This window comes from Danio rerio, chromosome 25 (assembly GCF_052040795.2).
Source record: "Danio rerio strain M-AB ecotype USA chromosome 25, GRCz13ab, whole genome shotgun sequence".
In the NCBI taxonomy this organism is placed as follows: Eukaryota; Metazoa; Chordata; class Actinopteri; order Cypriniformes; family Danionidae; genus Danio; species Danio rerio.
The window spans coordinates 15,048,092-15,065,786 of NC_141045.1; the positions used below are offsets into that span (position 1 = coordinate 15,048,092).

A 17,695-nucleotide genomic window follows, 5' to 3' on the forward strand; every position below is an offset into this window, starting at 1 on the left:
ACCCACTTTTTGCATACCAGCTGTAGGTCTGTAGGTCAGCTGTAGGTCTGCGAACCCACACGTTTGACCCAAACAGGGATGAACAATATATGGTTAATGACGGATCTCAAGAATGTCCACATTAATTTTATATACAGTATTTACTAACAATACACAAAATACTACAAATAATTAGATTTTTTATTGATATTCATTTTGATGAATATAATGAACCATAACATTTTTGTTTATCCCACCCCAACCCTAAACCTAGCCCTCACATTAAGCTGTCATGTTTGAATAAGGTATACACCAGGGGTCACCAACACCAATGTGGAGGGCTACCAGTTTGATAAACACTTCTCAAATAACAAATTTGCTCAATTTACTTTTAATTATACTTTATGTTTTTGGTAATAATTAAAGATATTCATCCATGTGAAGACACTGATCATGTTAATGATTCTCACAAAAGTTATCAGCAATGATTTAACAGGGTAGGAAATACCCTGTATTTAATGTATCAATGTGCAACACTTTATTTTTATATATCTCTGCAAATATTTACATTTTTAAATGATTACTTCTATATTAGATGAAGCTTACTGGTAAGTGGTGCTATGGAGAGCTATTTTTAAAATAGGCCTGTGGGCAACACATGTGATCCTCGCGGGCTACCATGTTGGTGACCCCTGGTATACACCCGCCCCAAACATAAACCTACCCCTCACAGTTACGAATCAAGAGTGTTTATTGTTGAACTGCTTTAAAAAAAGTAATATGTATGTGCACAAATACGCAGCTGTAACACTAAACAAAGTCCAAGTCCAAGATCTAGTGGCCTGAATCCAGTGTGGCCTGAATAGTGGTAGGTCTGTGGTTCTGCAGCTGGATATTATTAAGCAAAATAAATCCGAACCTAAAGCGTTTCTTTACAAAGTGAAATCATAACCTACTGGCCTGACACGCATAATAGAATTTCCTATATGGAGGGGAAAAATAATAAAATGACAAACTAATAAAATGAAAAATATTAAAACACCATACAAATTAGTACAAAAAGAAATAATATTGAAATGTAATTATCCAAAATATATAAGTGATGATCGCTTCAAACTGGACTCTCCTAACTAGACTAGGTGGCAGGGGCCAACTAATGATTTGGGGGCCCTAAGTGATTTCAGACATGGGGCCCAAAAGTTGATAGTAAATGGTAGAAAAAGACAATGTTATAGATTTCATTTATATTTCTAAGTATTTATTGGGGGCCCTAAGCGGCTGTTTACTTGGCCTATTGGTTAAATCGGCTCCTGCCAGTTGGCGTTGAATAAACTAAATTGGCCGTCAGTGCATGCGTAAAAAAGATGCCGGAATAGTTGGCGGTTCATTCCGCTGTGGCGACCTCTGAAATAGAGACAAAGCTGAAGGAAAATTAATAAATGAATAAATCTATGAGTGCTTGTGTGAATGAGTGTTTCCCAGTAAAGGGTTGTGGCTGGAAGGGCATCTGCTGAGTAAAAGACATGCCGGAATAGTTGATGATTCATTCCACTGTGGCAACCCCTAATAATCAGGGACTAAGCCGAAGAAAAATGAATGAATGATTAAAAAGATTAAAATAAATGGATAAATAAAAATAAAATAAATGTGTAAATTAATAAACAGCATCTAAAAATAACAAAACTCCTTATTTACAAAACAGACAGACAGATTGAATTTTCATTTCATGCTTTCAGCGCTTTTAGTTAATGCTTACATATGCAAAATGAAAATTTCCCCTCGTCAGCAAAGCATATAAATTTACTATATAAATAAAGCATGCCAACTGCAACACAGCCATAATGATTACACTACCTAATGGATTAAGCTGGGACACAAGATTGCACTTCATCACATAGTAAAAAAGTATATACATTAACTTTAAAGTCTATTCCACTTTACTTCTAGTGAGAAGAATCAAACACAAGTGACATCTGATGAACTCACTGGGTAAATTAGATTGACAAAAATCCCATTAAGTTAATCACGGCACGTAAACACATTTTAATCCTGTGGAAGCGACTACTACAAACACACAATAATAGAGCATGTGAGGTGAACAACTTGCGATTCTTTCATTAATCTCAGGGTAATTGCTCTAATGTATGGAAGAGAGCTTGAAAAATGACTTGTTTGAAAAATTCAAGTCTCAGCGATTTATCAGTTGTGTTCATTTGAACGGCCATTACTCACCCTTAATGTGTGGTGATGAAGAATGAGTTTTCTTTTCTTTCCTCCTTTCCTTCTCACCAAAGGAATTGTTATTTATTGTGTCCTGCGAATGTAGAGACAACGAATCAGGGATTTGTTGATAAACAAAGTGTTGACAGTCATATCAATATATGTGAGATTAAAGCTAATTTTAAAAAAGCAGCTTGATGTAAGTGAAATTTCTGCCATGAAAGTCTATGTGCACGCAGGCTGATAGGTCACCTAATCTGCATCATTAACTACATGTTGCAGGACATTGGTAGCTGTCGTTTCGACAGCCAATGAGCTTGCTCCTTGGTCTAAATGCTCAGCATAATTCTACGCTGTTAAGCTGCAGCGTGTTTTTAAAGACCCTCCTCCACCCCAGCTCCACCTGTGTTCAAATCTGCTATGGGGGTTACAAATAGTTTGCAGCAACAGCGTGTTATATTCTTAGATGGCATGTTTCTGTATATACTGGCAGTAGCAGGTCTCTGCACTGGCTCTCCCATAATAATTGCAGCAGCAGCATATAGGCATGGGACGATAACTGTTTTCAAGGTATACCGTGGTTTGGAATATTTTATTATAACCGCGTTATTAAAACCGCGGCTTTGGTTTTAATACCTCCAAAATTTTCTGTAATACCATTTCTAAAGTATGCGTAGGATTTTTTATTTACATTTTTTTAAACAACAGCATCTCCAGCAGAAAATACATCCAAAGATGCCATTATTTGAATTGTAAAAAAAACAACAAAAAAAAAAACGCTGTTTTAGAAACTAATGAAGACAGCAGAAGTCAATGATTCATTTTCATTATTTAGCCTGACATGTTTACTGCTCCAAAATATTTAAAATGTTTTTCAAAATAGAATATATTGTGTTCAAAGGAGGAAAAAAACTTCTAGTTTTTTACCCAGACATTTAAAAAGAATATATTTTAGAGCAGTAACCACAAAACCTATGATACCGTAAAACCGTGATATTTTTATCCACGGTTATCATACCGTCAGAATCTTATACCGGCCCATGCCTAGCAGCGTACCGGATCTATACCGCCAAGACCAAATACATCAACATTGCCATATACATATTAATTGCATGCAAAATCCTGAGAGTGTTAATAACAGAAATATGATAATAATTTTGAAATATTTTCGGACACCATTATGAAAAGGTACCATAGTATATCCTGACTGTATACTATAGGACATTAAAATAACATATTAATTGAAAGGATAAATTAACAATGTAAGGAATTTAAAATAAAAAGGTATCAATATCAAAATCAGGGAAAAAAGTTATATTTTTGAAAAATAGGTCAACTAAATATTAAATATAACATTATAAAAACATATAAATATGGTATATTAAACTAATTTCAATAAAATATAAGAATACCATTGAATGAGATGACAAATTATCAAAACATTGCTTTATATATATATATATATATATATATATATATATATATATATATATATATATATATATATATATATATATATATTCATTTTAAAAGCCTTTTTTTTACAATTTATAAAATAACAAATAAAAAGCTAAATAGAAAAATACACTCGAATCAGAAATTATTTAAGATATCAAAGCATATCAATTTGTTAAAAAATTGTTTTGTGTATGATTTTTTTTGTTTGAAATAAATAAATCAAATCAAATAAAAATCAAATCAAATCAGATTCAATATATGACATTTACTTTACAAAAGGAGATAATTAAAATTGAATAAACAAAATAATAAGTTTTAATACAAATGTAAGTTAAAATAATTTATGAATGACAATCTTTTGGATAAAACAAACCAAGTGGCACCTATTTTAAACAATGAGACTATATTAAAAATGTCTTAAAAATAATCTATATGAAAAATTCTATTTATTCTAGGAGTATTTTTATTATAAAATAACAAATGTCTTTAATATAGAAAGTATCACTTGAAGTATTACTGTCTTAACATAAAGTCAATAATACTAAAGAATATCACTGTATTGATAACTGCATATCAAACCAAGCAGCATTATTTTAAATAACGCCACATTTATTTTTTAAAAGCATAAAAAAACACAAAGCAAAGTTATTTAAAACAAAACACGTAATTTAAAACAACTAAAATGTCATAAAAATTAATTAATTAATTAAAGCAAGTGACATTTATAACAGGCTTAAAATAAACAAAACATTGTTCATTCACACAAAATTTAACTGAAATTTACAGACATGCATGCACACCATCCCTCCATCTTGTCTAAGTGAGGCAGTTTAGGTCAGCATTAACCAATTTTGACCACCAAACTTTCAGGGCTTTCCTATCACATAGTGAAACTAGAAACAACAATTGTATTGACTGCAATCCATAGAGTGAAAGCATTACAGGAAGAGCGATCTGACAGACTCCTTCTGTTGCTGACTCATCCACTGACCACCTTTAACACTGACGCTCAAATATCATCACCATCATCCACTTGCTCAGTCTAACATCCCACGTCACAGTATCTGCATATAAACGCTCAGTTGCTGAAAGCAAACAACAAATTGTACTAATATATGTTCACAGCGTGTTGTAACACTCATGTAAACATGATCATAATGATCATGATCATAATGTTTATATTGTGGTCTATAATGGTCAAAAAAATCTATTATATATTTGTGGAAGGACCAAATCTTTGCCTGTCTAAAATGATCGGGTATGACATTTTTGGGTTTAGGATGAAAATGAAAAATGGCTGAAAATATGATCCGAAAAGGGTTATGCTGCGTACATTGCACATTGCACGGAAATGGCTTTCACACCAGATGCGGGAAGTGCTGCACTATGAAACCTATTCATTTCATTGTGCCATGCGAATGAACATGCATGCCATGTTCAAAAAGCTAAAAATTGCTCAATATTCTGGTCTGTAAATATATTCCAAGTCTGCTTGATTTGTTCATTGTCAATAAAATATGGTTAATTTATTTGATTGCATTTTTGACATCAATATAATCAAAGTCAATTAAATAGAAAAAGTTTAACAAAACTATAGAATTTAATGAAATAATAAATAATTATTATAAAGGCCAAGTGCATCCAAAACTTTGGGTTTTGGCCCAGATGTTCCATTTTGCTGCATCTCTAAAAAATGTACTTTAATTAATGTGTGCCATGATTAAACAGGACAACTGTCTATTGAGATTTTTCTCAGTTCAAATAAGTAGAGAAAACAGTAGGCTGGTTATCTGAAAAGGGAAACTGAAAGGGAAACAATTATGCCCCTTTTTAACAAGATATGGGTGTCTTCAGAATGTGTCTGTTACGTTTCAGCTCACCAGATCAGTTATATTATAAATAAAGAAATATAAAAATTATAAGCTTTAAGCATCGTCTTCACTGTATAAAAGTCAGGATCAGTGAGTGATTTTGTCTTTATCTTTTGTTGGTTGATTAATAATGATAAGCATATAGTCCATGTTTCATCATTCCTTCTTCCATGGTGGGGCGCCATGCCAAAATTCATTCCGCCACGGCAACATTACAGCTTCTCATTCAACATTTTATTTTTTTAATAGCGGGTAATAATTGCACCAAAACTTATTAAAAGGTTAGTGAATTATAACAGCGCAAACTTTTTTTTTTAACCACAGTGCTTTGCGTCATTTGTTTAAACCTTCAAGGTTATGTGCAGACTGACTGGCTGTCTGACAGACAGGTGTGTGATGTGTGAGGCCAGCAAACACGATGTATACCCATTTCATTTTACTTCAGGACACATTAATACCGCTCTGTAGGTATTGGATACATTCATGAATATTCCTAGCAAATCTAATAAATGTTGGAGACATACACGTTACATAAATGCAATAAATCGCACTTCAGCAGCGTTTATTTGAGAGCGCACATGAAGATCTGTGCGCTCTTGAAACGGCTATTTGAGGGGGTGTCCAAGAGGTTTTGTGCAGGAGCAGAGGAAATCGGCGCGCAAGCAAAGAGATCTGCATGCTCGTAGGCTATTACATAAATGCAATCTCGACTTCTAATACTGCGCTTAGGACACTTGTCATTTGAAATAACACCACAGGTAGTTGGTAAATCTGTGTAAAAAAAGGCCTGCCGCCACAGCTGGAAAAAAATCTTAGAGGAAACACTGTAGTCGGCAGCAGGAATATAACTGCTGTCCACACGGCAGCCTGGATTCGGTTACTGATATACATGTATTTTTTTCTCAACTCTTTATGTTCATTTATTACATAACAAACAATGCAAATGATCTCTAAGAGACACATTTTTGCATGTACGAATGCAAAAGAATAAATACGGATTGCTGGATAGGCTGGAATATGACTCAAATAATTTTATCTTGATTGTTTTTTTTCATAATCACTGGCCAAAATCAAAATTGAATTCAGTTTATGGCACAGCTCTAGTTGACATCGTCAAACAGGGGGAAAAAATGGAAGACAGCAAACAAACAAACACAACCCAAAGGCTGCGTCTGAAATTGCTTACTTCCACACTATATAGTATGCTAAACACAGTATGACAGTATTCATAAAATTCGAAAAACAGTATGTAAGAAGTACCCAGATGAACAACTACAACCGGCGAGATTCTGAGGTGTGCATCCGATGGCCGCTATGCTATCGCATGATGCCATGCGAACGAATTCATGAATGGAAGTGAAGAGACACAACTGACGTGGGTGGGTCATGTGATCAATATGAAAATGGCAGATGTAGTACGTCCGAACTCCATTCATACTACATAGAACAGTCATGTGGTAAATAAAAATTCAAATGCAGTACCTACTGATTAGTAGGCAATTTTAGATGCAGCCATAAGATTATGGTAACGCAGGACTATCAGTCATCAGCTCTGGGACGGGTCCTAAGCTTTGTGATGTCACAATGCTAACAGAATTAAAAGCATAAGTCAAATAAGACTGGTGTGGTTTAATTGGCATATAAAAAGTAAGGAGTATTGTAGTTGGATTTTATCGATGTAAGGTAGTTCGTCAAACACATTTGTCCACACACCATGTACAAGTGGATTTTGCATAATAGGTGCCCTTTAACAAATTAATTGCAATACGCCCATCGATGATGCAGGCGCTGGTATGTGTGTGTGTGTGAGAGTGGGTGGATGGGAGCACACAGTAGTGCTGGTGACGGAGGAGGAAGAAAGACACAGATGGCTGAGATGAGGCTCTTATCCAGCGACTCTAAAAACAGTATCTGCAAAGGAAGCAGATGGGTGGAATTCGATTCGGATAGTTCATCATCACTATCTGGTGTAATAATCGGAGTCTGTGTTAGTCTATTACTGTCGGCTCGCTAACTGACACTGAGAGAAATCTGAGAACAATGACTATCAATAAAAACTATACGCTACTATAGTACTACTGTGTTTATATTTTCATGTAGATGTTTTGCTAATGAATTGCTAATAAAAAGAGCTAATGTTCAACTAAAAACTGCTTTGGTACACTACATATATTTGACAAAGGAGTTATAAAACCCAAAAAATATCATTATAATCACCTTCCAAAATATTATTCTTAGCTGATGATAGATAAAAACATCAACAGCCAATCAGAAATCAGAATCCATGCTGCTTTAAAAAGGTTGAGCATAATATTGTCAGATAAAAAAAAACATACACTTGTATAATAATAGACATATTAATGTGTATTAAACTGGTTAATGTGTAGTAATACCCTTGTTAATGTAATGTAACTCGTTAATTTTGTTTTGCTTGTATAAGTGATACACTCACCGGCCACTTTATTAGGTACACCTGTCCACCTGCTTTTTAACGCAGATTTATAATCGGCCAATCCCATGGCAGCAACTCAGTGCATTTAGGCATATAGACATGGTCAAGAGGATCTGCTGCAGTTCAAACCGAGCATCAGAATGGGGAAGAAAGGGGATTTAAGTGACTTTGAACGTGGCATGGTTGTTGGTGCCAGACGGGCTGGTTTGAGTATTTCAGAAACTGCTGATCTACTGGGATTTTCATGCACAACCATCTCTGAGGTTTTCAGAGAATGGTTCGAAAAAGCAAAAATATCCAGTGAGCGGCAGTTCTGTGGGCACAAATGGCTTGTTGATGCCAGAGGTCAGAGGAGAATGGCCAGACTGGTTCGAGCTGACAGAAAGGCAACAGTAACTCAAATAACCACTCGTTACAACCGAGGTATTCAGAAGAGCATCTCCGAACACACAACACAACCTTGAGCCAGATGGGCTACAGTAGCAGATGACCACAATGTATGCCACTCCTGTCTGCTAAGAACAAGAAACTGAGACTACAATTTGCACAGGCTCACCAAAAAAGCAATGTACACTGTAAAAATGCAGGGTTGTTTCAAGCATTTGGGTCAAATTTTGACAAACACAACTGTCGGGTTCCAAAATAAAGTTGTATGATGTGATTTTGTACACAAATCTAAATAAAATCTTGCGCAACATTTTAATGAACTCTTTACGATTCCATTTTGCTCAGCGATGTGTCACACCACAGACCTAATATAAACAAGGTTGTCAACAGCACTTCACATTGATCTAAGTGTTTTTCAGCCAACACTCGCTCCTCTAAGCTGCGAGCTGAAATATTTCCGTCACAAATGTGGGTATTTTTAGAGCAGACTTTCTCACAGTTTTACTTGTATTACCCAATAACTCTATTCACTACGGAAAGGCTCTTTTGCTAATTCCTCAAATGCCCTTTGAGCCCTGCGGCTGTGCCAATGCTGCAGACGTTTAGAGATTCGACAAGCCAAGATTATGAGATTAAAGACAGGGAAGCACATTTACAGTCATCCACCATCTTCTCTAGGCATGAAGCAGTCTGCTGACCTGGATATGATTCAGTGTGCTAAAACATTCAAGAAAAAGGCTGCTTTTATTTACACTGCGAATTTAAAAATAAAGGTTCTTTATTGTCGTTCATGGTTTAATCAAGAACATTCATTCACTCTTAAAAATACAGGGAGTTTTTAACAGTGATATCATTGAGCCATTTTGGGTGCCAAAAAATAACTTTTCAGAAAAATGTCTTAAAATATTTTGTAGCATAATTCATGTAGCATAAAATCATGAATGAATGAATTCCTGAAACCATCAATGCCAATAAATAAGCCTCTATATTGCATAGAGCAGGGGTATCAAACTGCCGGCCCGTGGGCCATTTATGTTTGTTAAACAGAAATTGGGGAAACAGGGGAGCTAATAATCCTGACTTCAACTGTATATGGTATTTTTAATAAAATTCCAAAATGTTTCAGAAAAAAATGTTGAGATTGTCATATTTTTAGTACCATTTGGATATGATATACTTTATTCTGATATCATTTTTCTTTTGCTAAAGTTCAACATCATATTTTGCTAAAAATCACGTATGCTATTCGTGTTATGCCTGTTATTATGAAACAGTATTTTTGATACAATTCCATGGTGATATTTCAGCAAAATGTTTGACATTTATCATATTTTAACACAATGATATAATTTTCTATTCTGATTTCATCAAAGTTTTGCTGAAGTTCATTATCATGATTTGCTAAAATAATATTAACTTTTGTTTTAATAAAAATGTAACATATCAAAACCATATTTTGGCTGAAGTTCAATATCATACACGTGCAAAGATTCTGATGTAATCACATCTCTGGAATTGCTGAAAAAACCTGTTTGGAGTCATTATACAATATCTGAGAGTGTAGCAACACCAGCAACTCATGTCAACCTCGCAATCACCATAAAATACCAGACAAGTGTGCTGTTGCCAATCGTAATAATTACAATAAAACCAATGGTTACAATATATCCGGTGATTTAGATACTCAGGCAATCCAGCACTAATGCCTTAAGATGGTAAACATTGTTACGCAATTACTCTGCAAAACAAAAGGATCGTGTTAAATGAGTACTTTAGCTGCAAACTTCAACCAAAAATCATTTACGATGTTGAAAACCTGTATTATTGACCTATAATAAATAAAGAATAAGATATATCATTTAAAAAACTGTAGATCTGAAGGAAAGTACTTTTTTATGCAGTTTCAATGTAATAGAGCAGCTGGAGCTTTCAGCTAAATATCTCCCCTTGCGTTCAACGAAAAGACAAATAGTTATTTGTTAGTTCAAACTGCACTGAGTATGACATATGAAGCACATAAATCCATTACTTCTAGAATGACTGACTTTAATAACCTCAAAGTCAAAAATTATAGCAGGAGGCAAAGGAAAACCTTATCTAAGTAATGGAGAAAAGTGAAAAAGGTCAGTTTGAGTTCAGCACAGTTTGGGCTTAAGTCTTTTGAGGAGACACAAGTGCTGGGCTGTTATTACATCATTCAGTCATTCAGGGTCAATACCCATGACGCAATTCAGGACTGAAAGAGAAGCAATGGATGGAGATGATTTACCTGAAATGTATTTCAATAGCATTTATTATCATTTTCATTTACTTCTGTCACTTTGTGTCATCAGTTCATTCAGTTTGAAAGTAGTTCATTTGGGTTTCCTCCGGGTGCTCCGGTTACCCCACAGTCCAAAGAAATGGTAGGTGAATTGGGCAGGCTAAATTGTCCATAGTGTATGTGTGTGAATGAGAGTGTATGGGTGTTTCCCAGTGATGGGTTTTAGCTGGAAGGACATCTGCTGCGTAAAACAAATGCTGGATAAGTTAGTGGTTCATTCCACCACAGATTAATAATGAAACTAAGCCAAGTAAGAAAATGAATGTTTAAATGAAGTTTTTCAATGTTTTTAATGTAAATTTGTGCATTTCATATTACAAGCAACCAAATGTTAAGGTAAAATGTACCTAAGGAGCATAAAAAATTAATGATTTTATTTTACTGCCTGAAATACAGCAGCAGTCAGAATTATTAAACCCCCTTTGATTTTTTTTTCTTATTTAAATATTTCCCAAATTATGTTTTTAACACCATTTTAAGAACAAAATTATTAGCCCTTTTAAGCTACATATATTTTTGATAGTTTACAGAACAAACCATCGTTATACAATAACTTGCCTAATTTTTAAAACTATTATGTTAAGAAATGTGTTGAAAAAACTTCTCTCCGTTAAACAAAAACTGGGGACAAATAAATGGGGGCTAATAATTCAGGGGAGCTAATAATTCAGACTTCAACTATATTTATGCTAAAATCTTTATATCACAATGTTGCTAACTTGCTAACTATGGATATCTTGATTCTGCTAAAATATATCATCATATTTTTATTATACAATTCTAATAAAAACTAAATTCCAAAAATAAAACCATGTATTTCCCAAAAGAATATAATAAAGCCACTCTCGGTTTTCATCTAAGGGTTGGACAAGGGTGTGTTTTGCATAAATCAGTGTTACATTTCTAAATGTCTATTTGGTCATTTTGTCTCAAAAAGCTCAACAGCTTTCTTTTTCCCTGATCAATAATGTAAATGTAATGCAAATGTCTTATATGCAGCGGAGAAACATTCTCTTGAATTAAAAAAAGCCTCTTCTAACATAATAAAATAGACCAACAAGTTAAAACCTAACCTGGATATCATCACTTATTCACTCAAATTCTGATATTATCTTATTTTCTTGCAACAGTTTGAACATCAATGCACTACATGTGCTAAAATTAGTTATCACTGTATTTATTTAGCTTTCAACATTTGAAATATACTGTATTATTGATACAATTCTGAAAATATCATATTCTGAGATTATTTTTTATTAATTTCTTATTGAATTTAGGTAATAAAATTTGGACAATTTTAACCAAAAAGATTCATTAAACGTATATATATATATATATATATATATATATATATATATATATATATATATATATATATATATATATATATATATATATATATATATATATATATATTAGAATTATTTTATACTTCAGAAATATAAAGTTAAGTTAATGTGAAATATTGCAAGAAAAAATTACAGTTTCAACAAAATTTTATTTAGTTTTAGTTTTTCTTGATTTTTGCTCAACTTACTTTTTTCATATTTTTCCCTAACATACAAATTTGGTTGTCCTGATTTTTGAACCATTCTTGTTATAAGTTATCAAATGTAAGTTATTTTGTTATATTAGCTCCAGATTTGGCTTCAGTACTGACTAGCCTAATGTATATGCACAAATATAATATTATAAAGCATCCTAGAGCTGGGCAAATAAACAATATTATATTGAATCGCAATAAAATTTATGTCATTAACAATGATAAGCTCTGCACTTTTTTACTCTATATTGATTTAAGAGCCAGTCACACAGCAGAAATGTGCAATAATGGGATATGAATTGATATTAGAGGTGTACCGAATTTTCAGCCACCGAAAATTTACCGGCCGAAAATATGTTATGCTATTTAATCGCCCCTCTAATTTTGTTAGGATACTGTTGGGATATTGTTTTAAATCTGTAAGCATTAACTCATATTGAAATATATATATATATCGTTTGCAAATGTAAACCTATTTTAAGCAGCCAAGAAATACCCGATGATCCACAAGTACAGTTGCAATCAGAATTATTAAACTCCCTGAATTATTAGCCCCCAGTTTACTTTTTTCCCCAATTTCTGTTTAACGGAAAGAAGATTTATTTCAACAGATTTCTAAACATAATAGTTTTAATAACTCATTTTTAATCACTGATGTATTTTATCTTTGCCATGATGACAGTAAATAATATTTGACTAGATATTTTTCAAGACACTTCTATACAGCTTAAAGTGACATTTAAAGGGTTAACTATTTTAATTAAGTTAACTAGGCAGGTTAGGGTAATCAGGCAAGTTATTGTATAACGATGGTTTGTTCTGTAGACTATTGAAAAAAATGCCGATCCTTCCCCACTCTCTGCTCCCCATGCTTTCCTGTCAATTATCTATACTGTCCTATCAAAAATAAAGGTGAAAACCCAGAAAAAATTATTATTACAAAAAAAGGGTCTAACAATTTTGACCTTAATTTTTAAATTTTTTTTTACTTAAAAACTGCTATTATTTTAGCCAAAATAAAACAAATAAGACTTTCTCCAAAAGAAAAAATATTATCTCACATACTGTGAAAATTTCCTTGCTCTGTTAAACGTAATTTGGGAAATATTTGAAAAAGAAAAAAAAAAAAAAAAACGATTCAAAGGGGGGCTAATATTTCTGACCTCAACTGTATTGCAAGAAAAAAATTACAATTTAGACAAAATTTTATATTTTTTTGTTTCTCCTGATTTTTGCTCTTTTTACATTTTTATTTCATATTTTTCTATTTCATATGAATTTGGCTCATTTTTAAATTATTATTGTAAGTTATTTTGTTATATTAGCTCCAGATTTGGCTTCAGTATTGACTAACCTAAGGTATGTGCACAAATATAATATTATTAAGCAACCTAGGGCTGGGTGGATAAATGATATTATATTGAATCGCGATAAAATTTATGTCAATAACAATGATAAGCACTGCACAACAGAAATGTAAAAGGGGGAATCTAAAAATGTATGAATATTAGACGTACCGAATTTTCAGCCACCAAAAATTTACCGGCCAAAACTATGTTATGGCATTTGATTGACCCTCTAATTTGTGTGGCTTCAGGCATTGTTGGGATACTGTTTTACATCTGGAAGCCTTAACTCATATTGAAATATATATTGTTATCATTCAATATTGAAAATAGCTATCAAGATTACATTTTTGCCATATCGCCCAGCCCTAAAGCATCCTGTAAATTTGTGAGGGGTGTCCTCATATATACTGAGCACAGAAATATATATTTTTAATACAATAATTTATCTTATAAATTCAATATAACATTTTTTAAAATATTTTTTTTCATATTTTGGTTAAAATTCTCAGTATTCCTAAAAAATACTCTAATATCATCATATTTTTTGATAAAATTCGTGATATTTTTGCTGAAATATGGATGTTTTTCATCTAGACAGTCACATTTCTGACACGTAGCCACAAAGGCTCAGTGTATTTTTTTAGATCAATAAAGTTAATGTAATGCAAATGTTAACCTATTTTAAGCAGCCAAGAAATACCCACTGATCTACGAGTATAACACCATCCACCATCCACCTCTGGCATTAACAAAACCAAAAATCAACAAGTAAGCCCAAAAACGTCACTCTATTCCACACACATTTAAAAAACACCACCAACATTCCTTGCAAAAACGTTTGTTTTTACTCCCACCTCGTTATAATTTGCTCAAACTGGCCCATCAAAGTGCCGCCCCCTGCTGTTTGACCCTCACAGGTCAACATTAATGATCCACTCGGGCTTTTTCCTGCCAGATTACATTACACACCGAGGGCGGACAACAGTGATTCATAGCAGGTGGGCCACAAACCCAAACGTCATCAGCATCACCAGTCGAGAGTATCAAAAAATTTGCATACCCACCAAACACACACTCAACATCTCATCATTCTGAATTATACTAATAACCAGATTTCTTTTAAAAAGAATGACTAATATCATCCATCCGCCTTAAAACATCAAGCCAAAGCATCCGCCTCACCTGGGTCCTTGGCACTTGGGGGAAAAGATTGAGGGTGGTCGGTCTTTTAGGCCGGTAAGTATCCATATCGTTAGCAGGAGTGAGTGTTTTCAGCTGAGGCAGAATGACAGGCGGCCCTGCGCCCCGCTCCTCCTTATGGTTGTCATCGATGGCATCAAAAGGCCGCCTGTCGTCCCGCTCTTCTTCCTGGATTCCTCCCTCTGCATCAATCAGGTCCAAGTGGAGCATCTCAGCCTGCAGCTCCACCGCCTCCCTCCTCCGGCCGCTCCTCGCCGCGCCATTGGTTGGCCGCGTCATGTGATCCTGGAGAGAGCAGAAAGCAGAGGAGCTGCAGTCAGGCAAGGGCGGCCAATCAGAGTGCTGTGGTGACATCACCAGCCTGTGGCTCTCCCTCGGCTGCGAGGAAAAGCTAATTCAATCCCAGAGAACAATGAGGCGTGTCACACACACACGACAAGAGGCAAATAAACACACCCTGACATGACACGCAGGATTTACAGGGGGATTTATAGCATGTTCAAATATAACAACGCAGGCTGTCTTGGTGTTGTGATGCTAATTGCGGGATTAAAATGTTGGGCAATTGTAAATGAGGGAATTTTTAAAAAGTGGTTGGAGGATGATGAACCACTTTGACATGCTCAACTATGCTAATCTGCTTCATTCTATTAAACATACTTTTTTTGGCATAAATGTTTACGTTAAATTGTTAATTGTTAGATTGTTATTGAAATCATACGAGATCTTTCTTTATGGCTAGACTGTGATGAACATTTTAGAATGTATAGCATATTCAGTTATGACAATCTATACATGCACCTTTTTAAAAACTTGGTATAAACAGTGATGCTAAGATGCTAATTATCGCATAACAAAATGTTAAATAATAAATGCAGAATTTATTAGTGAAATAAAAAAAACACACTCAAAAAGATTAATTTTGGTTGCTTGTTTAAACTAATTTTTTAAAATGACCTGAAACAACACAATTCTTGAGATTTTTTGTGACAACTTAATTGTTTTAAGTTCAATGCACTTCAATTTGTTACATTAACTTCAATTTTTGTTGGGACGACATGAATGAATTGTGTGGAACCCTGCATTTTTTACAGTTTAGCTACTGCCATGCTAATTTTATTTTTAATGCTAATTTTGGCACAAAAATACTGTGAAATGATGAATGCAGGGTTTCTTTCTTCATTGTGGTTAGACTATGATATGTAGGATGAAAGTATGATCATTTTTAAATGGCTAAATGATGATGTCTAATTGTCTATGATAAACAGGGAGAACCTTTTAATTTCTCAGTGTCAGAGGCAATTACGCTAAACTACCCTATGAATGTAATAATGCTAATTATTGCATAAAAAAGGATGTGAAGTTACAATACTGTGATTTTGGTTTAATTTAAGACCATGATATCTATGATAAATATAATTTGTAAGTCAGTTTGGACTAAAGCATTTGCTAAATGACTAAATGTGATTATAAATAGACAGCCACTTGCAGCTGGATCTGACATATACAGAATTTTAGTTCAGTTAAAGGGATAGTTTACAGAAAAATACATATGCTGTTATTCTTATATTACATATAAGTTATTTAGTCATGCTTTGCTTTATCCAAACCAGCTGGTCTTTGTTTGTTTGTTTCTTTCATTGAACACAGAAGAAAATTATTTGAAGAAAGCTAAAAACCTGTAACCATTGACTTATTGTTTGTTTTTCCTATTATGGAAGTTAATGACAACAGTTAGGTTTTTTCCAGAATATCTTTTGTGTTCAACAGAAGAGAGAAACTCAAAAGGGTATAGAACCAGTTGGGGGTTTGTAAATAGTAAGTAATTTTTAACTTTAGGTTGAACTGTCCTTTTAAGCTAAACTGGGCGAAACAGTTCAAACATGTTATAATGCTGACTGTTGGATACAAACATTTGTGAAATCATAAAGGATTTTTGTTTAAGTTCAGATGAATAGACAACAATATCCATGACAATTCAGATGTGACTGAATTTGACATTTAACATTTACGTATAGGCTAATAATGCCAAATTTTAGCATAAACGTTAAAATGCTAATCAATGCATGAAAATATTGTGAATACTTACATAAAGTATTTTTGTTTAAGTGACTAAATGAAGAATTACACGATAAAAAGTCAGATGTGTTTGGCTTTGATAGAGGGAATATATAAACAGTATATATACAGTTGAAGTCAGAATTATTAGCCCCCTGAATTATTAGCCCCGTTTATTTTTCCCCCCGATTTCTGTTTAACAAAGAGAAGATTGTTTCAACACATTTCTAAACATAATAGTTTTATTAACTCATTTTTAATCACTGATTTATTTTATCTTTGCATTGATAATGACAGTAAATAATATTTGACTAGATATTTTTTAAGACACTTCTATACAGCTTAAAGTGACATTTAAAGGCTTAATTAGGTTAATTCGATTAACTAGGCAGGTTAGGGTAATTAGGCAAGTTATTGTATAACGATGGTTTGGTCTGTAGACTATATAAAAAAAGGTGAATTGGGTGAGCTAAATTGTCCGTAGTGTATGTGTGTTTGGATGTTTCCCAGAGATGGGTTGCGGCTGGAAGGGCATCCGCGGCGTAAAAACTTGCTGGATAAGTTGGCGGTTCATTCCGCTGTGGCGACCCCGGATTAATAAGAATGAATACTTTGAAAATTTCCTTGCTCTGTTAAACATTTGGAAAATATTTAAAAAAGAAAATAAATTCAAAGGAGGCAAATAATTCTGACTTCTACTGTATATATATTCAATTAAGCTAAACTACCTAGCTATCTTAGCATAAACGTAATTATGCTAATTAATGCATAAAAAGGTTGTGATATCATAAACATCTGATATCTTTTTTTAGAGGATAACATACATTAAAAACAGTCAGATGTGACTAGATTTGA

General features: G+C 33.6%; 1 protein-coding gene across 2 annotated transcripts in view; it reads right to left on the reverse strand.

Annotated features, from left to right (window-relative positions):
* Window positions 1–17,695, reverse strand: part of mapk8ip1a (mitogen-activated protein kinase 8 interacting protein 1a) — a 37,430-nt gene that overhangs the window by 14,284 nt on the left and 5,451 nt on the right. For both annotated transcript variants that reach the window (NM_001351666.2, XM_087310280.1), the window contains 2 exons: window positions 14,765–15,067; window positions 2,212–2,293 (listed from right to left, as the gene is read on the reverse strand). In NM_001351666.2, the coding sequence (NP_001338595.2) occupies window positions 2,212–2,293; window positions 14,765–15,067 (385 nt within the window). The remainder of the gene's footprint in view (window positions 1–2,211; window positions 2,294–14,764; window positions 15,068–17,695) is intronic.